Source organism: Gopherus flavomarginatus, chromosome 18, assembly GCF_025201925.1.
Source record: "Gopherus flavomarginatus isolate rGopFla2 chromosome 18, rGopFla2.mat.asm, whole genome shotgun sequence".
NCBI lineage: Eukaryota > Metazoa > Chordata > Testudines > Testudinidae > Gopherus > Gopherus flavomarginatus.
Genome location: NC_066634.1, coordinates 22,478,686 through 22,499,447, shown reverse-complemented (window position 1 = coordinate 22,499,447; position 20,762 = coordinate 22,478,686). Strand labels below are relative to the sequence as shown.

Here is a 20,762-nt window from a genome sequence, read left to right as displayed (position 1 = left end):
TCAGAAAGAAAGAAAGACTGGCACAGCCCTTTCTCTTCAAATCTCCCACCATCTGTCCCCTCCACACCTGCCTTTCCCACCCTCTGGCTTCCACCCCCGCCCCATGGCGTGTGCGCATAGGGGTGTGCTCACTTGCACACGTGAGAGAGCCGTGCGTCAGCATAGGCGGCGTGGGCATTGGGGGCCGTGCGAGGCTGGGGGTACTGGTGAGCAGGGGCCTTTGCACATGTGTGCATGCACATGCCAGGGGACTGTGTGTGTGGCTGTGTTCTCACGTGTATTCTGGGTGGGACACCCCCCAGCTGGGGGAGGGGAGTAAGAATTGGGAGCTGTGACTGGCAGTGGAGCCGGAGGGCAGGGCTGGGGAATTAGCACATTGGGCATCTCTGTACGGGACTCCTGCACAGGGATGTTCGGGATGAGGGGGGCACTGGGCTCCCCAGAGACCCTCCCCAGCACTGCGTGGCTGGCAGGGGGGGCCATGTGTCCATGGGTGAGAGAAAGAGGCAGCATAGCCTAGTGGACCAACCACCGGACTGGGATCTAAGAGCCCTTTTGCAAGTCACTGCTTTGCCCTGTGCCTCAGTTTCCCCTCCTGCCTCTTTGGAGCGGGAACTGTGTGTCTTCAACGGAGCCACAGGCTTGGTTGCTAGTGTGATGCCCAAGAACAATCCCAGTTGGACGACTGAGGACGCAGCCAGGAAAGGGCCTTGGCCATCTAGCCGCATCCAGCCCTTTCATGAGGCTTCCCAGCCAGGCGGTGCTCAAATGCAGCCTCTTCTGGGGTGGAGCGGTGACAGGAGAGGGAGTGAAGGAGTATCCGCGGGCTTTCGGCTGCTGGAGCGTAACAAGGATTTGATGGTAACCCCCTGCTCCAGGGACGAGGCCCATGCACCATTTGATGGCCAGAGATAGCGAGCACACCAGTGTTGGGTTTCACGGGGCTTGTGGGAACTTGAGATGCCCGGCACCCATGTGCAGCATGATGGGGCATTGGGGTCAACCCTGACTGCCAGGGGAGAGCGACCCCTACTGAGCCCCTGCCCCACTTCCTGCAGCACAGGGCCCCCCTAGTGCCTCAAAGCCATTAGGGCAGGTTCAGTGGGTGTCGTGCTACCATTTCAACGCGGCTCTGGCACAGGGAGACCTCGTGGCCCTGGGAAGTCGCATGCAGCTGCAGCTCAGGCACTGACATCTCCACAGGCCCCGGAGCCTCTGACAAGGATAAATGTCTGCAACAAGAAAATAATGACTAAGCAGGATGTAGAGTTTAATTAAGCTGCAATCCCGGCAGCTGCGTGGACGGAGAACTGACCAGGGCTTGAGCTGCTGGCTCTGGGGGGAACCGGAGAGAAACATGAAACCTGTTAATTCCCAGTATAAACAGTCTGAATCAAGAGGCATCGTTCATCCCCCTCCAGTCCCTCTGGGGGCTCGGTCGCTGGAGCGATTCCTGAATAACTGGCCCCCTTTACGTTTGCTCCCGACCTAGAATCTGAATCCATTTCCCAGTGTAGACAAACCCTGTGCTCTTCAAATCACAATGACTAGGAACAAGGCCCCCTTGTCCCCGGAACATGAGCATCTCCCCGTGGGGTTAATCAGGAACAGTTAATCGGCTTTAAATTCCCACCCGACCTTAATTCGGATTAATTTTCCTGTGTAGACAAACCCTAAATCTCTCTCCATTTTCCTCCAGCCACGCTCATTCGCTCTTAATTCTTCCTTCCCTATTTGAGCAGCACCATCTGCCTTTGCCTGTTGGGCCAGTCCCTATTTGCCATTAATTATCCATTATTCTCCTGGCAGAATCGTTTCTGGCCTTCGAATGTTACCCAGCAAATAACCACCCTGGGCGCTGCTTGAGAAATCTCTTCTTGCTCCTGCCTTCGCCATCCAGAGGGTGCCCTGGCTCAGGAATCCCTTCGCTCACCCTGGGAGCGACTGCGGCCTTCCACAGGCCGCCCAGCTGCTCCAACTGGCCTTATCTCAACCCTGGTGAATGCTCCCTGACCCCGACAGCTGCGGCGTGGGGCAGTGGATCTAGTGTCAGGATGCCTGGGTTCTATTTGTGGCTCTGATGCTGGGCGACCCTGGGCTAGCCCGTTCCCCTCTCTGTGCCTCAGTTTCCCCCGTTACAGTAATGGGGGCCAGCTAGGCCTGGCTAGTAACTAACCAGCCCCTAACAACTCCATTAGCCTCTCCCAGTGCTTCTCATTCCACCCTCTGCCAGTGCCTCGGGTGGCCTCAGGGGCTCATCTTCCCCGGCATCTTACCTCCAGACGTTGTCCCCAGTGGGTGATGACACACAAAGAGAGACAGTCCCTCCAGCCGAACTAGGCAAGGGAAGGATCGTTTCCCCTGTCTTCCAGAGGAGCCCCAGAGAGATGAAGTGACAGGCCCAAGGGCATGCAAAGCTCTAGGAACGGACTCGAGATCTCTTCACTAGAGCTGCTTGTTTTGCTGGGAAATGGGGGTTTATCGAAATTGAGACGTTTCCCAGGAATGGGTCGTTTGCCGAGGCATTTTTTTTTATTGGAAGCAAAAAAATAAAATCCACTTTGTTGGCTGGAAACAACTTTGTTCCTTAACAGGAATTAGAATAAAAAAAACGGTCGAAACTGAAATGAACCAGTCGGGCCCCGCAATCCATTTTTTTCAGTTCACGAATGTTTTTTGGTGCAGGGGATGGGAAAATCTTTTGCTGTGTTGAAAACTTTCTGCTGGATGGGAAAACCCAATTCCCGCCCCGCTCCGATCTAGGCTCCCAGACCACCCTGCCTCCCATCTATGGAAACCTTGTGGCGGTGAGTTCCACTGGCGAGTGTGTGACAAACTGGGACTGTTCTTACTGTGGTCTGTGAATGCTGAGTGGAGGGTGTTGGCCTGGGAGGACGGGCTGCACTGGGGGATGGGAGACTGGCCGTGAGGGAAGATGCCTGAGCATGTAGTGAGAACCCAGGAAGGGGTTAGAGGCCAGGTGACACCTCTGCCCGGGAAGCTGAACAAAGGCTGGGGGAGGAGATGCTGGGGAGTGAGAGAGTTTCAGGGGAAGGCTGGGGAACGGAGGGAAGTACAGACAGGGCTCTGACCCTGCAAGGGGGCTGCGCTGCTCCTGGGACCCCAAGATGGACCTATCTGGGGAGGATCCTGTTGTCTGTGCCTGCAAGACCTGTCTTGGACTGTGTTCCTGTCCTCTAAATAAACCTTCTGCTTTACTGGCTGGCTGAGAGTCACGGTGAATAGCAGGAAGCCGGGGGTGCAGGGCCCTGACTCCTCCACACTCCATGACAACTCCATCTATGGGAACCTTGTGGCGGTGAGTTCCACTGGCGAGTGACATCACGCAGTGTCGCTTTGGCTTTACGATTGGCCAGAGTGTGTAACTAGCTGGGCAGTGTCTGATCAAGTCTGGATCTGCGTTGGGATCAGCACAGGATACCTATGGAACAATTCACCCTCCCGCCCTGTTTCCAGCTCGGACCCGGAGCCAGCCAGTAGCCCGCACCCAACGACGAGGAATGGCTTTTACTGAGCCAACTTCTGCTGCTGGAGGAGACCAACTTTTGAGTTCCACAGAGCCTGGAAAGCCCCACCAGCCCTGCAAAGAAAGCTGGAGCTGGTTCAGGGTTGGGCGCTGTTTCCGCCTGGGGTTGGCTGGCAGTCGGGCCTGTTTACCTGTGTGGGTCTCTCAAGGAGAAATGTCAGGCCCCCGCCAGCCCTGCCTAGCACACAGCCAGACGTTTGCTTCCAGGTGGCCCCGTTTTTTGTTTTTAGTTGAAAGGGGAAACTCTTGGCATGGAGCTAAACTCTGCTGTGCGAGGCCTGAGGGTGAGGTTTGCTGGGGGACCGGGGCCTGGGTGGAGAATCTCTCTCTCTGGATCTATTGCTGCACCATCCTTTGAGCACCTGCGCACAGGACTGTCTGAGAGAGAAGGGGTGGGAGGAGGGCCTGTCAAAGCTGGCTCCCTATCAGGACTCCTAGGTTCTATCCCTGCCTCTGGGAGAGGAGTGGGGTCTATATGATGACCAGATGTCCCAATTCTATAGGGACAGTCCTGATTTTTGGGGCTTTTTCTTATATAGGCACCTATTACCCCCCACCCCTATCCTGATTTTTCACACTTGCTGTCTGGTCACCTTAGAGGCTAGAGCAGGCAGGTCTAGTGGTTAGAAATCAGGCAGCTGGGAGCCAGGACTCCTGGGTTCTATTTTTAGCACCGGGAGGGAAGTGTGGTCTACTGGTCAGAGCGGGGGGGGGGGGGTGCTGGGAGTCAGGATGCCTTGGTTCCATCCCTGGTTCAAGAAGGAGGGTGGAATCTATTGGTTAGAGTTGGGGGACTGGGAGCTAGGACTCCTGGGTTCTATTCCCAGCCCTCCAAGGGAAGTTTGGTCTAGTGATTAGAGTGGAGGGCTGGGTGTCAGGATGCCTGGGTTCTATCCCTGGCTCTAGTAGAGTGGGTCTAGTGGTTAGACATGGGGGACTCAGACCCAAGACTACTGGGTGAAATCCCTGGCTCTGATTTTGCGGTGACTCTTTGTCCCCTCCAGCTGCCTCAGTTTCACTTTCTGCAAAACCCAGCCAATGGTAGCGACCCACCCGAGGCTTACAAGGCTCCAGTCAGCACTGGCTGTAGGATTAGATGGGCCAGAGAGACCCAGCTTCCCTCAGCCACTGGCTAGCAGGGTTGCCATGGGGCTGGCCCAGGGACCTTCAGCTGTGCCGGGCAGGTGCGGGGGCACCGAGGGCCCAGACCCCTGCACCAGGGAATGGGCAGGTGGGGGAAGCCGCTGTCTGTGTGACACAGACATGCTGCCATCTTCTTTCCCCATCCCAGATCAGACCGGCAGGCCCATCTAGCCCAGCATCCCCCTCCGTCCCTGCCAGCTGGGGGCTGACCCATGGGCCCATCTGCCCCGGCATTCTGCCTGCAGGAGCTCAATGGAGAGGGGAGGGGAAAGGGCACAGGGAACCCGGAGCAGGGTGAGGGGGAGCAGAGAGAGGGAACCGCAGCTGGGTGATGAGAGTGAGACCCCCCTGCAGCTCAGCAGGCACCCCTCAATCCAGACCCCCATTGCAACCCTCAGCTCTCCACCACCCCCATCTCTGGTGGTGCCCCTCAATCCCAGCCCACAGCCCCCTGCTAGCCCAGTCCTGGGCTCCCCCCATCTCCGGAGATATCCTTCAATCGCTGCATCTCCAGCCCCCACTCTGCATGCGGCCAGTCCCCCTCTGCCCCCCTGGCTGCGTGGGGGGGTTGGAAAGGCATGTTAAAGCCCTGCTTAGATGGCTGGAGGCCCCCCAGTGCCTGCCTCTGTCTCTGCTGATCACATAAGGAGAGCGTGAGCCGAGCTGCAGCGCTGACCTTTAGAGACGTACCCAGAATGCGGAGCCAGGAAGACACCAACAGCCTCCCCCTCCCCAGCCCAATTCTGCCCCCCCTTCCTTAGGGCCTGGGGCTTGCACATGCCTGGATGGTTGGTGTCTCCTCTCAGCAAGCCGGGCTGGGAGTGCGGACACCTGGGTTCCATCCCCAGCTCTGGGAGGGAGCAGGGTCTACTGGTTAGAGTGTGTGTGTTGGGAGGCGGTAGGTGTCCTGTCCTGCACCCCACTGCCCCCCACCCCACTCCCTGCAGCCCAGCGCCCCCTGCCGAGCCCCCACCTCACAGCCCAGCGCCCCCGTGCTGTGCTGAGACTAGTTCAGATCCTTCTTGACAGAGCTTTGAGCAGTTCCCAGCTTACAGACATGGATGAGAATTGGAGGCTTAGCTGCTCCCCCCCCAGCTCCCTGGTGTCCTGTCCCGCTCGGGGGTGAGGTGTGCCCCCTGTGAGGGGAGGCGGTCTTGCCTGCCTCAGCCCCCTGCCTTTTGTGGGATGCTGTGGGGTGAGGGGCTGATCCGGGTGTGGTGTTTCCCTGCAGGATGTTTCACTGGGCTCTGCCCCGGCCCAGCTGGGAGTTAGGGGAAGGCAGGGGATGGGGGGAGCGGCAAAATCTTGCCTCAGCTCTATGGCCCCCTGGCATGGCTCTGTGCCAATGCTGGGAGCAGGGGCTGCTGTTCTAGCTATGGGCAAACTAGGCCTCTGCCTGAGGCAGCAGGGGACGCCCAGCCAGACTGGAGGAGTGGCACTGCCATCTGGCACTTGGGCCCCTCCGAATCATCAGCAGACTGGCCGTGCCCCTCTGCAAAGCCCAACACATTCGTCTTATGAATGAGAACTTCTGTTCTAGGGGGTAGGAGTTGTTTTGCTGGGTGCTGGTCAGGTGGTACAGCAGGAGGCTGGTTGCCAGGCACTGGTCACAGGGATACATCAGCAAGGGGGCTGGTTGCTGGCACTGGTTGCCAGGTACTGGTCATGGCCATACCGCAGGGGACTGGTTGCCAGGCACTGGTTGTCCAGCACTGGTCACGGGCATACAGCAGCAGGGAGCTGGTTGCTGATTGCCAGGTACTGGTCACTGGGATATAGCCAGGCACTGGTTGCGAGGCACTGGTTGCCCAGCACTGGTCACAGAGATACAGCAGCAGGGGGCTGGTTGCCAGGCACTGGTCAGTGGGACATAGCTGGGTGCTGGTTGCTGGGCACTGGTTGCCAGGCACTGGTCACTGGATACAGCAGGAGGGGCTGGTTGCCAGGCACTGGTTGCCAGGCACTGGTCACTGGGATACAGCAGGGGTCTGGTTGCCGGGCTCTGGTCACTGGGATACTGCAGGGGGCTGGTTGTTGGGTACTGGTTCCCAGGCACTGGTCACAGGGATACAGCAGGGGGCTGGTTGCTTGGCACTGGTTGCCAAATGCTGGTCACTGGGATACAGCAAGGGGCTGGTTGCTGGGCACTGGTTGCCAGGCACTGGTCACTGCGTACAGCAGCAGGGGCTGGTTGCCGGGCACTGGTCACAGGGATACAGCAGGGGGCTGGTTGCCAAACACTGGTCACCAGGATACAGCAGGGGGCTGGTTGCTGGGCACTAGTTGCCAGGCACTGGTCACAGGGATACAGCAGGGGGCTGGTTGCCAGGCACTGGTTGCCAGGCACTGGTCACAGGGATACAGCAGGGGGCTGGTTGGCAGGCACTGGTCACAGGGATACAGCAGGGGGCTGGTTGCTTGGTACTGGTTGCCAGGCACTGGTCACAGAGATACAGCAGGGGGCTGGTTGCCTGGCACTGGTCACAGGGATACAGCAGGGGGCTGGTTGCCAGGCACTGGTCACAGGGATACAGCAGGGGGCTGGTTGCCAGGCACTGGTCACAGGGATACAGCAGGGGGCTGGTTGCCAGGCACTGGTCACAGGGATACAGCAGGGGGCTGGTTGCCAGGCACTGGTCACAGGGATACAGCAGGGGGCTGGTTGCCGGGCACTGGTCACTGGGTGCAGCAGGCAGCAGCGGGGGCCTGGTTGCTGGGCGCTGGCAAGACGCGGGGGTGGGGGGGAGCTGGCGCTGACGGAGGCGGACGCTGTGCCTTTAAGAGCGGGGCTGTGTGGGCCCTGCCCCCTGTTTTGCATATTCATGAGGCCCGGGGGCCGCTCCCAGGCTGGGCGAGCGGCCGTGCTGGGCTGCAGGGACCGGCCCGCCACCGCCCCGTGGCTCCCTGCACCGGCCCCTGCGGCCCCCGGTACCCAGCGCCCGCCTGTAGCCCCCGGACCAGGATCCAGCCACAAGCATCCTGCTGCACCCCGGCCCCCAGCGCCCGGCAACCGGCCCCCCGCTGCATCCCGCCCCCCAGCGCCCGGCAACCGGCCCCCCGCTGCACCCTGGCCCCCAGCGCCCGGCAATTGGCCCCCCGCTGCACCCCAGCGCCCGGCAACCGGCCCCCCGCTGCACCCCGGCCCCCAGCGCCCGGCAACCGGCCCCCAGCTGCATCCCGGCGCCGGGTACCAACCTGGCCCCGGCTGGGAGGCCCCTGCCCGGACGTGATTCCCGAGCTGGGGGCGGCGGGGGTGGGGGTTGCATTTGCCATCTGGACCTTTAACCCCAGGGAGCGTGGGGGAGGGATCTGACCCCTCGCCGTCCCAGGGAGATTTGGCCCGATCCTGAGCGTGCCCCCTCCCCGGGGGCAGAGCTGGGACCGTGGGGGTGTCCAGAACCGGTACCCGAGCCTCCCCCAGGATGGACGGCTGGCGGCTGTTGCTCCTGCGCAGCGACCTTCCTCGCTCCTGAACGACCCCCCCCCCCTTCCCGTGCCAGACGCTGCTTTGGGGTCAGTCAGAAGGGGCAGCCCGCCCCCCCTTCCTGTATCAGCACCGAGCTAAAACCCTGGCGTGGCTCAGCTCCCCTGGCTCTGGGGAGATGCAGCTCCCACCCTCCCCTATTGCCTGACCTTCCCCCCCAGCACTGCTTCGAAACTCACCCCCTCTGACCTCCAATCCGGCCTGGATGTTTTACACCCCACTTCCCAGCCTGAGACGAACCCCGGATAGGGAGGAATGAGGTGCTGGCAGTTGGGGGTGCTGCCGGAGTACAGCATTGCAGCAGCTGGAGGGGAGAGCTCCTGGCACTCAGATGCCCCTGATATTTTGGGGGGGAATTTGCCTTAGCCATCCAGGCTCAGCCTCAGGACCCCCCCAGCTGAGAGGTCGGAGCCAGCATGGACGGATGAGCCCTGGCATTAGCCAGCTTGGCCCCCCAACCCTGACCTGAGCCCAGCCGCCGGACCCCTGCCCGGACGCTCCTGAAGGTTTATGGCTTGCTGGAACCAAAGCGTGAGGTAGGTGAATGCCTCCCTCTGGCTGTGACTTGTCGAGGCTGCCATCACTGGGTGGGGGCCGGGCTGATGGGATGCAGGGGCAAGGCCAACTTGGGGAAACATCAGAAAGGGGCACGAGGAGTCAGCTGGGAGCTTGGCCTCTTATCGTTAGCCGGCGGAACTCACCGCCACAGGGTTTTGACTGGACCAAGGTGATGGGAAATGTCTGTGGATGAGAGCGGCATTGTCTGGGGAGAGGGAGCCACCCCCAGGCGTCAGGGCACGGCTTTTTTTTGAGGCGGGCGGGCAGCATTGAGAGTCTAGTACTGTGGGGACATTGGGAGTGGAGGGGGTGGGGAACTGTCCTGACATGGTTCCCCCTCCCCTATTGCTGCAAAATTCAACTAAAATCACAAGCCTGTCACCCCACCCTGGTAGCGCCACCCCCCAAGCCGAACTGGGGGAGCAGGGTGACCTGATGGTGGGGGGAGGAAGGGCCAGTCTGGCTGCCCATCCTCCCCATCTGCCCATCTCCCCCGCATCCCACCAGGGTCTCATTGATGTCATGGTTTGTCCGTCCCCAGCAGAGATTTGAGGGCAAGTGTGTGTGTGGATGTAGTCTGGACCTCCCATCACCCATAATTCCATGGGGCTGGGGGGGCATCCCACAGAGCACACGTCGGTCATGCCTGATTTGCCCCACTGCCCTGAGGGGGGCGGGTCAGAGGATCTATCCTGGGAGTGGGAGGGGAGCATTGCATTGGGACTCACTGATGGTTCCTCCCCTCTGGTGGGGGGTTGGGGGGGCACTGGCCAGGGGTTAAATCCCACCACTGCACAGCCAGCTCCGAATGCCATGCATGGGGGGCGGGGTGTGTCTATGACCAGGGGTCGTGCCCCGAATGCCCCCCCCCAGCATGGGGGGTGAGTGAAGTGTGTTGGAACAGGACGGCTGGATGGGGCTGTCAGAGGTGTGTGTGGTGGGGGGTAGAGGGCATGTGGGAGGGAGGTTGTCAGGGCAGGGGGTGCTAGAGGGCATGAGGGGGTTACAGTGCGCATGTGGGGGGGCAGTAAATGGTGTGTTGGGGAGGGGCAGAGGGGGGGTGTGTCAGGGAGTTTATAGGGCATGTGTTGGGGGCATGCGGGTGTGGGGACCTGAGGGTGTTTGGGGGCGGGACATGTTGGGGCAAGGGGCAGGGTCAGGCCTGCCTTGCCCCAGGTCCCTGGTGGAGCAGGCGGGATGGGAGAGCTACCTGAGTGGAGACGCAGCTGGGAGCCCCCCACACCCAGCTGGGCCCTGGGAGCTGGGCCAGACCCGGGAGGCACTGTTGGGGGCTGCTGTGGCTTCAGGCTGTCATTCATGGTTCTGATCTGGCGGGACCCAGCTTTCGGGGCCAGTTCCAGCGGGGTTTGGGTTGCCCCAAACAGCCAAGACTCCCAGCACCCTGGGCCAAAAGCACAAGATATCCCCCAGAACCGGAACATCAATCTGGGTCCGAACCCGCCCCACAGCTGGACTGATGAGGGGCCAGCTGGGATCTCAGGACAGGAACCCAACCCAGATTGGAAGGGGGTCAGATATGAGGTTAGAGGAGCTCCCGGGAGTCAGGGTGCCCAAGGCCAGGATAGCAGGGGGCTGCAGGCTAGAATTGAGGGGCACTGGTAGAGTGTGGGGCAGAGCCTGGGGCCTGCGAGTCGAGATTGAGGGACATCGGTGTGAACAAAGAAGTATCAGTGAGATGCAAGAGCAGGGAAGGGGTGTCAGGACTCCTGGGTTCTGTTCCCAGCCCTGGACGGGAGTATTACCAAGGGGTGACAGATGTGCCATGGCCTGGGAATTAGGACTCCTGAGTTCCATTTCTGGCTGGGACACTGGGTGATGCTTCAGTTTCCCCATCTGTGAAATGGGGTGTGAGATACAGCTCCTCCCCTCCCCCTGCTGTGAAGGGCTCAGCCAGCTGCACTGGTGTCCCGCACACGCCTACAATGCTGGATGAGATCCCTGGCAGACCCTGCCGCCACCTTCCCCTATATGGGCGTCGGGGGCTGCGTCAGGAGGCTAATCAGCTTGCTCAGCCCTGAGAGTGTCATGATAATCTTGGATTCCTGAATTAAATCCAGCGGGGATGAGGGTGCTGGGGATCCAAACAAGCTGCAGGTTCTGCAGGTGGAGGCGGGTGAAGTGGGGGACACAGGACAGACCAGAGGCAACAGACTGGCTCAGAGCCCAGGGCTCCCCTCACTCCAGGTCTCTCAGTGCCCCTCAATCTTGACCTGCAGCCTCCTGCTAGCCCAGCCCTGGGCTCCCCCCCCTCAGCTCTCCAGTCTTGTCCAGACTGATGCTGGCTGGGTTTACTATCCTGGTCTGGTTACAGCAGCACCACTCATCTAGCGTGGCTGCGTTTAGAGGGGAATAAAGGTGCTTCTAGCAGTACGGCCTCTCCAGTGTGGGAAGGGGAATGGGCTCCCTTGAGCCGGATAGACCTGCACCCACACTGGGGGATTAACGGCTCACGCCATCCAGCATCCTTTCCCAAGCAGGAGCGCTAGAACCGTCTCCAGCACTAGACAGGGCCATGGGGGTCAGCCGGCTTCAGGTGACCCTGAGCGATCATCGCTTCGGAGCCCGGCCTCCCCATAACCACGAGGCTGGATTCAGAGAGAGCCCAGGAAATGTTCATTTCCTTTGTGTCTGAGCCACCTCGGGGGCGTCAGCGCTTTTCTCTGCGGCCGTGAGGGGGAGAACGGCGCTTTCTTTGAATCTCATGATTCCGGCAGCTGGGGCTTTGAGAAGAGACTGAAAAGCTGCAAGAGGTGCCGGTTGGCTGCCCATTAGGCCCGAGCAAAGGAGTTAAAAGACCCCCGAGCTCAACGCCCACACGGCTCCTTCGAATGAACTCCCACGCTGACACTTCCCCGCACAGCGCCGCTCCGGAGCCGCTCCGAGACGGACTGTCCCTTGTTTGAACTTGTCGGAAACGCGGGTCCCTGTGCCGTTTACCAAAGCCACGTGCCTTCTAATTACGTCGTTAATTTGTTAATTAGCAGGCGATGGCTCAAGATGCTTTCCATCCACCCCCGGATTGCCAGGCCCCTGCTTGGCAGCGGTCTGGAATGGAATGAAATTGCTTCAGAATTCAAACCCCCAAACTTTCAGGTTTTTCCTTCTGGAAACTTGTTTGTCTCCCCGGACATGGGTGCAGGGGGGTTTGTTCTTGTAGGGTAGCTTGGGAGCTGTCGAGTTGAGTAGGGTCTCGTGTGAAGGCCGGGCGACATGCGTTTATTATGCCATGATTGTTATCGTAGAGTCCTGGTCAGGACCAGGCTGGTGAGTTTTGATTTTTAAAACGCAGGCCAGGCTGGGTAGATCCTGCTCTTCTCTGGGATAAGCCACAGTGACTCCGGATTGATGCCGGAGGAGCCAGGCTCTGAATCTGGCCCATCCCAGGATGCACTTCCATGACCCCGACATTGAGTGGGGCTGGATGAGCTGCGTGTTGGGGGGGGGGGGGTGAATGGCCATGGCCTGTAGGGGAGGGAGTTGAGGAGAGGCACATAGCCTGGTGCTGCCCCAGCTGCTCCTGCCTCTTCTGCCAGGTGGCCCCACTGCCTGGCTCACCCTGGGCCCCTCAGCTGCTGCTCCCCACCCCCCAATCTGCATCAGGGCTGACTTGTCCCGGCTCTGCCAAGTCCTCGGTGCATTGGGGCAGGGGAGGGCTTTGGGCAGCTGCTTCTGGACCCCAGTCGCCTTCCTCACTTTGTTCCTGGGGGCTGCTGGGAAGGGCCTGTGTGTGTGTGCCTCGTGGGCTGGGAAAGGTGGGAGGGGGGTGTACCCTGAGGGCTGCTGGGAAGGGTCTGGGTGTTTGTGTGTGCCCTAGGGACTTCTGGGAAAGGACTCGGAGTGGGGAGGGCATGGGGGAAAGCATTTGTGCCCCTGGGCCTAAAGGGAAGGATCTGTGGATAAAGGGTTACTTGGCCCATTTTATAGAGTAGGAAACTGAGGCACAGAAAGGGCAGATTAGTAGCTCAAAGCCACACTGAGAATCAGTTCTAAAATGGGGCATGGAACCCAGGAGTCCTGGCTCCCAGCTCTCACCACTAGCCCCCACTCCGTTCCCAGAGCCAGGGATAGAACCCAGGAGTCCTGGCTCCCAGCTCTCACCACTAGTTCCCACGCCCCTCCCAGAGCCAGGGATAAAACCCAGGAGTCCTGGCTCCCAGCCCCCCTGCTCCCACTGCTAGCCCACACTTCCCCTCCAAGAGTTAGGAATAGTGTAGGGCGCCTCCTGCTGGTGAAGGAGGATGCAGTCCTGGGTAAGAAAGACTCCACTGTCACCTGGCCCGTCTCTCTCCCTCTCTCCCTGCAGCCGGGCCCCCTGACAGCGCCATGGAGCGCCTGCTGCTCTACGCCCTGGCCCTCTGCCTGGGCCCCTCCCGCGCCCAGCTGTGCCCTCCCCGCTGCACGTGCCAGAACCTGTCCCCCTCGCTGGCCGTCTTGTGCGCCCGCGCTGGGCTGCTCTTCGTGCCCGGGCTCCTCGACCAGCGCACGGCCGAGCTGCGGCTGACGGACAACTTCATCGCGGCTGTGCGGCGCCGGGACTTCGCCAACATGACGCGGCTAGTGCACCTGACCCTCTCCCGCAACGCCATCCGCCAGCTGGTGCCCTTTGCCTTCGCTGACCTGCGCGGCCTGCGGGCCCTCCACCTGGACGGCAACCGCCTGCCAGCCATCGGGGCCCAGCAGCTCCGGGGCCTGCCCAACCTGCGCCACCTCATCCTGGGCAACAACCAGCTGCAGGCCGTGGCGCCCGGCGCCTTCGACGACTTCGCCGGCACCCTGGAGGACCTGGACCTGTCCTACAACAACCTGGCCCGGCTGCCCTGGGAGACCATCCGTCGCCTTAGCAACGTCAACTCTCTCAGCCTGGACCACAACCTCATCGCCCACGTGCCCCAAGGCGTCTTCGCCGACCTGCACAAGCTGGCCCGGTTGGACATGACCTCCAACCGGCTGAAGAAGATCCCCCCGGACCCGCTTTTCCTCCGCCTGCCCGTCTACGCCAAGTCGAAGGGCTCGCCCCTCTCCTCCCTGGTGCTCAGCTTCGGGGGTAACCCCTTGCACTGCAACTGCGAGCTGCTGTGGCTCCGGCGCCTGGCGCGCGAGGACGACCTGGAGACCTGCGCCTCGCCGCCCGAGCTCCTGGGCAAGTACTTCTGGAGCGTCCCCGAGGAGGAGTTTGTCTGCCAGCTGCCCGTCATCACCCACCACACAGGCCGGCTGGCGGTGACGGAGGGCCAAGCGGCCACCTTGCGCTGCCGCGGAGCGGGCGACCCCGAGCCGGCGGTGCACTGGCTCTCTCCGGAGGGGAAGCTGGTGGCCAATGGCTCCCGGACACTGGCCTACGAGAACGGCAGCCTGGAGATCCTGGTGGCTGCCGTCCAGGACGCTGGTCCCTTCACCTGCGTGGCTTCCAATGCCGCCGGCGAGGCCTCCGCCTCCGTGGAGCTGCAGGTCAGCCCCTTACCCCAGCTCGCCGACGGCACCCAACCACCGGCACCCGGACCCTCCGATATCCTCACCTCGGCCAAGGCAGGCGCCGATGGGAGCACCGCCCCACGTGACGCGGGGGTCCTGGCTTCCGAGCTCTCAGCATCCTCTGCCCTCATTCGCTGGGTCCCGCCGCGGCCTGGGCCCGGCGTCCGCATGTACCAGATTCAGTATAACAGCTCCTCTGACGAGACCCTGGTGTACAGGTGAGCCCGTGCCGCTGGGTGGGGGGTGCCGGGCTTGGGGCGGTTGGGGGGTCTGAGTGGTTCTGGCCTGAGTCGGCCAATTCATCTCGCCTGGGTGGTTCTGGGCTGAGGGGGTCCCATCTGGGTGGGTCTGGGCTGGAGGTTTTTGGGGGGTGGATTCCATCTCAGTGACTCTTGGTCGGAGGTTGGTCTGTGCTAGCCAACATGGAAGATGGTAGCAGCGTGGCCATGGGATGGGGGGGCAGGAGGAGGGTAGCAGGGTGGCTGTGGGGCGGGGGAGAAGGCTGGAGGAGGGTAGAAGGGTGGCTGGGGGGCAGGGGCTGGAGGAGGGTAGCAGGGTGGCCGTGGGGCGGGGGGTGGGGTCTGTAGGAGGGTAGCAGGGTGGCCGTGGGGCGGGGGGTGGGGTCTGGAGGAGGGTAGCAGGGTGGCCGTGGGGCGGGAGGTGGGGTCTGGAGGAGGGTAGCAGAGTGGCCGTGGGGAGAGAAGTGGGGGCTGGAGGAGGGTAGCAGGTTGGCCGTGGGGCGGGGGGGTGTTGGAGGAGGGTAGGAGGGTGGCCGTGGGGCGGGGAGGGGTGCTGGAGGAGGGTAGCAGGGTGGCCATGGGGTGGTGGGGGTGCTGGAGGAGGGAAGCAGGGGGCCGTGGGGTGGGAGTAGTGGTGGATAGGGGTAGTAGGGTGGCCGTGGGGCGGAGGCGAGGTCGGGGCGGGGCAGATGCGTTTGTGTGGGGTGAAGCTGAGATGGGGCGGGATCCGCACTGCTCACCACTCCCTCTCCCGCCCCCTCAGGATGATCCCCCCACCCAGCAGGGCCTTCCTGGTGAAGGACTTGGCGGCGGGGCGGGCCTACGACCTGTGCGTGCTGGCCGTCTATGACGACGGGGTGACGGCGCTGACGGCCACCCGGGTGGTGGGCTGCGTCCAGTTCACCACGGAGGGGGAGACCACCCAGTGCCACGCCCTGCACACCCAGTTCCTGGGCGGCACCATGATCATCATCATCGGCGGGATCATCGTCGCTTCCGTCCTGCTCTTCATCATCATCCTTATGATCCGCTACAAGGCCCACAACGGGAACAAGCAGGCCCAGGTCAGCAACGTCTATTCCCAGACCAACGGCGGGCAGCCCCCGGCTTCCCAGGCGCAGGACGGGGCCGACGACAGAGCCAGGGAACAAAACAGGGTGGCCTCGAGCAAGGACTGCGAGAAGGGGCTGGCCACCTGTGGCCAAGAAGTGGGCGCGGGGCAGACACCCTCTCCCAGGAGGAGGAAGTGGTCAAGGACTACTCTAGATCTCCACTGCAAGTGCCCCGCGCCCAGCCGAGCTGAGGAACAAGGTAACGGGGCCTTACGGGCGTGGTGAGGATCTGCCCGGAGGAGGCAGGGTTTCGTGTCACGTGTGGTGCAGGACGCTTCATGCGTTTTCCCTGGATGGTCCTTGCAAGCATCATAACTGGAGGAGAACCATATCGGAGACTCCAGCAAAAGCCACCAGAAGGTCCCATCGAGCTCAGCCCCCCCAGGCGCCTAGCCGTGGGCATTTCCTATGGGTCCTTCTCCAGTGTTGGGGCCTCTCTGAGCGCCACTGACCCTTGCGGCCCTGGCCAGAGGCCGAGGGATGGAAGCTAAGCAAAGGGTTTGGAAGGCAAAGATTAGAGAGATCCGTAAAGAGTTGAAAAGGGAGGGGAACAGGCACCTGGATCCTATGGGGATGGAGGGATGGATGGATGGAGACTGGATAGACGGAGGGATAGATCCCTGCTGTCCGTGGAGAGGTGGGTAGATGGAAAGGTAGAAGAGGGGCAGATAGATGCATACTGCCGGTGGCTGCATGGGTGGATGGATAGAAAGATAATGCGGATGGACGGATAGTTAGGGCGGAAGGACAAATGGGTAGACATAATGCAGATGGGTGGATGGGTAACATGGACAGATGGCTGGATAGTGTTTGTAGGGGGGAGGACGGGTAATGCAGGCGGGTGGATGGACGGGTAATGCAGGCGGGTGGGTGGGTGGATGGACGGGTAATGCAGGCGGGTGGGTGGGTGGATGGCTGGATGGGTAATGCGGGTGGGTGGGTGGATGGACTGATGGGTGGGTGGATGGATGGATGGGTAATGCAGACGGGTGGATGGCTGTATGGGTAATGCAGACAGGTGGGTGGTTGGATGGCTGGATGATGGCTGGATGGGTAATGCAGGTGGGTGGTTGGATGGCTGGATGATGGCTGGATGGGTAATGCAGGTGGGTGGTTGGATGGCTGGATGATGGCTGGATGGGTAATGCAGGTGGGTGGGTGGACGGGTAATGCAGGCGGGTGGGTGGATGGCTGGATGGGTAATGCAGACGGGTGGGGGGTTGGATGGCTGGATGATGGCTGGATGGGTAATGCAGGTGGGTGGGTGGATGGACTGATGGGTGGGTGGGTGGATGGATGGATGGGTAATGCAGACGAGTGGATGGCTGGATGGGTAATGCAGACAGGTGGGTGGTTGGATGGACTGATGGGTGGGTAATGCAGACGAGTGGATGTCTGGATGGACTGATGGGTGGGTGGGTGGATGGATGGGTAATGCAGATGGGTGGGTGGTTGGATGGCTGGATGATGGCTGGATGGGTAATGCAGGTGGGTGGATGGACTGATGGGTGGGTGGATGGATGGATGGGTAATGCAGACAGGTGGATGGCTGGATGGGTAATGCAGACAGGTGGGTGGTTGGATGGCTGGATGATGGCTGGATGGGTAATGCAGGTGGGTGGGTGGGTGGATGGACTGATGGGTGGGTGGCTGGATGGGTAATGCAGACGGGTGGGTGGCTGGATGGGTAATGCAGACGGGTGGATGGTTGGATGGCTGGATGATGGCTGGATGGGTAATACGGGTGGGTGGATGGACTGATGGGTGGGTGGGTGGATGGATGGGTAATGCAGATGGGTGGGTGGTTGGATGGCTGGATGATGGCTGGATGGGTAATGCAGGTGGGTGGATGGACTGATGGGTGGGTGGATGGATGGATGGGTAATGCAGACAGGTGGATGGCTGGATGGGTAATGCAGACAGGTGGGTGGTTGGATGGCTGGATGATGGCTGGATGGGTAATGCAGGTGGGTGGGTGGGTGGATGGACTGATGGGTGGGTGGCTGGATGGGTAATGCAGACGGGTGGGTGGCTGGATGGGTAATGCAGACGGGTGGATGGTTGGATGGCTGGATGATGGCTGGATGGGTAATACGGGTGGGTGGATGGACTGATGGGTGGGTGGGTGGATGGATGGATGGGTAATGCAGACGGGTGGATGGCGGGATGGGTAATGCAGACAGGTGGGTGGTTGGATGGACTGATGGGTGGGTAATGCAGACGAGTGGATGTCTGGATGGACGGGTGGGTGGGTGGATGGATGGGTAATGCAGACGGGTGGGTGGTTGGATGGCTGGATGATGGCTGGATGGGTAATGCAGGTGGGTGGGTGAGTGGATGGACTGATGGGTGGGTGGGTGGATGGATGGATGGGTAATGCAGACAGGTGGATGGCTGGATGGGTAATGCAGACAGGTGGGTGGTTGGATGGCTGGATGATGGCTGGATGAGTAATGCAGGTGGGTGGGTGGGTGGATGGCTGGATGGGTAATGCAGACAGGTGGGTGGTTGGATGGCTGGATGGGTAATGCGGGTGGGTGGGTGGATGGACTGATGGGTGGGTGGGTGGATGGCTGGATGGGTAATGCAGACGGGTGGGTGGTTGGATGGACTGATGGGTGGGTAATGCAGACGAGTGGATGTATGGATGGACTGATGGGTGGGTGGATGGATGGGTAATGCAGACGGGTGGATGGATGGATGGGTAATGCAGACAGGTGGGTGGTTGGATGGCTGGATGATGGCTGGATGAGTAATGCAGGTGGGTGGGTGGATGGCTGGATGGGTAATGCAGACAGGTGGGTGGTTGGATGGCTGGATGATGGCTGGATGGGTAATGCAGATGGGTGGGTGGTTGGATGGACTGATGGGTGGGTAATGCAGACGAGTGGATGTCTGGATGGACTGATGGGTGGGTGGATGGATGGATGGGTAATGCAGACGGGTGGATGGTTGGATGGACTGATGGGTGGGTGGATGGATGGATGGGTAATGCAGACGGGTGGATGGTTGGATGGACTGATGGGTGGGTGGATGGATGGATGGGTAATGCAGACGGGTGGATGGTTGGATGGGTAATGCGGACAGGTGGGTGGTTGGATGGCTGGATGATGGCTGGATGGGTAATGCAGGTGAGTGGGTGGTTGGATGGACTGACGGGTGGGTGGATGGATGGATGGGTAATGCAGACGGGTGGATGGTTGGATGGACTGATGGGTGGGTGGATGGCTGGATGGGTAATGCAGACGGGTGGATGGTTGGATGGACTGATGGGTGGGTGGATGGATGGATGGGTAATGCAGACGGGTGGATGGTTGGATGGACTGATGGGTGGGTGGATGGATGGATGGGTAATGCAGACGGGTGGATGGTTGGATGGGTAATGCGGACAGGTGGGTGGTTGGATGGCTGGATGATGGCTGGATGGGTAATGCAGGTGAGTGGGTGGTTGGATGGACTGACGGGTGGGTGGGTGGGTGGGTAATGCAGACGGGTGGATGGTTGGATGGACTGATGGGTGGATGGTTGGATGGACTGATGGGTGGATGGCTGGATGGGTAATGCAGACGGGTGGATGGATGGATGGGTAATGCAGACGGGTGGGTGACTGGATGGGTAATGCAGACGGGTGGGTGACTGGATGGGTAATGCAGACAGGTGGGTGGTTGGATGGCTGGATGATGGCTGGATGAGTAATGCAGGTGGGTGGGTGGCTGGATGGATAGATGGGTAATGCAGACGGGTGGGTGGGTGGTTGGATGGACTGATGGGTGGGTAATGCAGACGAGTGGATGTCTGGATGGACAGGCAGACTTGTTCCAAGCAGCCTGAGTAGAGCCCGTCCCGTCACCACTCCAGCACCCCACCAACCCGCCTTGTTTGTCCCCTTTTTGGCAGAGCCCCCGGAGGCAGTGCCCCCCACGGGTGAGAGGAGACAGGCCGGCGAATGGACCGATGTGAAGATCTGAGCATCTCACCCAGCAGGAGTGTGGCCAAGCCATCGGGGCACCCTCAGGTGTGGGTGTCCCTCATCCAGGGAGGCCGGGGTGGGGGTGCCGGAGCTGCTGTGCCGAGCGTCTCCACTGGGGGCACTGTCACTCTTTCATCTGCAGAGGGTGATGTGGGGGAGCCAGGGGCGTCACCCTGACCCTCTGCCTGCACCTAAGAGCTGAACAGTGGGTGCCAAGATTGCCCACGGTGTCTCCGAATTGACCCCAGCGAGCTGAGATGAGAACAGCCCTGCCCCATTGCAGGCAGGGGGTGACTCTGGATTGACCCCGGCGAGGCTGAGATGAGAACCTGGCCTGGCCCCATTGCAGGCAGGAGGTGACTCTGGATTGACCCCGGCGAGGTTGAGATCAGAACCTGGCCTGGCCCCATTGCAGACAGGAGGGTGACTCCGGATTGACCCATGGGGGTGGGTCTGAGATCAGAACCCAGCTGTGCCCCATTGCATTCAGTGGTTTCAGACCCATAGGCTGAGGGGATCAGAGTGGCAGGATCTTCTGGGGCCACTGGGGCTCCGTTGTGCCCCTCCCCAGCCCCTCTCTGCCCTCTCCCTGCCCCACATCCTCAGGGTCCCTCTCTCCCCAGCCTCACCCTCTTTCTTCTTCTCTCTCCAGATCCCCATGGTCACCGGAACCAGTGGGGCCCCCCTCCCTGCCCCCTCAGGGTTCCCATTTCACGCCCCCCACCCTGCAGCCAGACCATATGGGACCCTGGGAGCCAGACTGTGCCCCTCCCCCCCTCACGGACCGAGGCCTGTGAGGGGGTGTGCCCAGACAGGCGGTGAGTGTGGGCCCTGGTCGGGGTGTGGGGGGGAGGCATCTCTTGCAAATCAGTTCCCCTCCCTGTGGACCCCCGCTTTGACCCTGACCCCAAGGCCACAGCCCACAGCGGTGGGGAGGAGATGGGGGGTGGCTGTTCCCCTGCAGAGCCTGACTGTCTCTCTGCCCCCCCTTCACCCCTCCCTCCCCCCCCTCAGTGCTCAGCCCCCAGGCACTGATGCCGTCTCTCTCTCTGTTTCAGGGCTTTTGCAGGACCCATTTCTCCAGAGGATGGTGCCGCCCACCCCTGCCCTGGCTTAGCGTTTGTCCCGGGCCCACGTGGCTGGCTCCATGCTGGGGGGGGCCTCTCGCTATCCCTCCCGAACTCCTGCCCTTGCCTGCAGCTCCAGCAGCTGTTTT

General features: G+C 61.2%; 2 protein-coding genes and 1 long non-coding RNA gene across 6 annotated transcripts; all 3 read left to right on the top strand.

Moving 5' to 3' along the window:
* Positions 1–2,669: 2,669 nt before the first annotated feature.
* On the top strand, positions 2,670–8,003 carry LOC127036968 (uncharacterized). Its single transcript, XM_050928254.1, has 3 exons — positions 2,670–2,807; positions 6,231–6,728; positions 7,020–8,003. Exons 1-3 carry the CDS (start codon positions 2,670–2,672, stop codon positions 8,001–8,003), a joined length of 1,620 nt encoding a protein of 539 aa, XP_050784211.1.
* LOC127037044 (leucine-rich repeat and fibronectin type III domain-containing protein 1-like protein) lies at positions 7,857–20,190 on the top strand. Of its 3 annotated transcripts, none has more exons than XM_050928472.1 (3): positions 7,857–8,710; positions 13,057–14,443; positions 15,228–16,454. In XM_050928472.1, the coding sequence occupies exons 2-3, from the start codon at positions 13,077–13,079 to the stop codon at positions 15,799–15,801; spliced, it is 1,941 nt and encodes a 646-aa protein (XP_050784429.1). In that variant the 5' UTR covers positions 7,857–8,710; positions 13,057–13,076; the 3' UTR covers positions 15,802–16,454. The 3 variants fall into 3 exon arrangements, with proteins under 3 accessions (XP_050784429.1, XP_050784430.1, XP_050784431.1); XM_050928473.1 differs by having other exon boundaries at positions 7,857–8,714; XM_050928474.1 differs by lacking the exon at positions 7,857–8,710 and adding an exon at positions 19,474–20,190 and having other exon boundaries at positions 13,064–14,443; positions 15,228–15,775.
* On the top strand, positions 16,507–18,759 carry LOC127037180 (uncharacterized). 2 transcript variants are annotated; one of them, XR_007770295.1, is made up of 3 exons: positions 16,507–16,565; positions 17,471–17,629; positions 18,664–18,759. It is a non-coding gene; the product is annotated as an uncharacterized LOC127037180 (long non-coding RNA). The 2 variants fall into 2 exon arrangements; XR_007770294.1 differs by lacking the exon at positions 17,471–17,629 and adding an exon at positions 17,118–17,276.
* Positions 20,191–20,762: the final 572 nt, after the last annotated feature.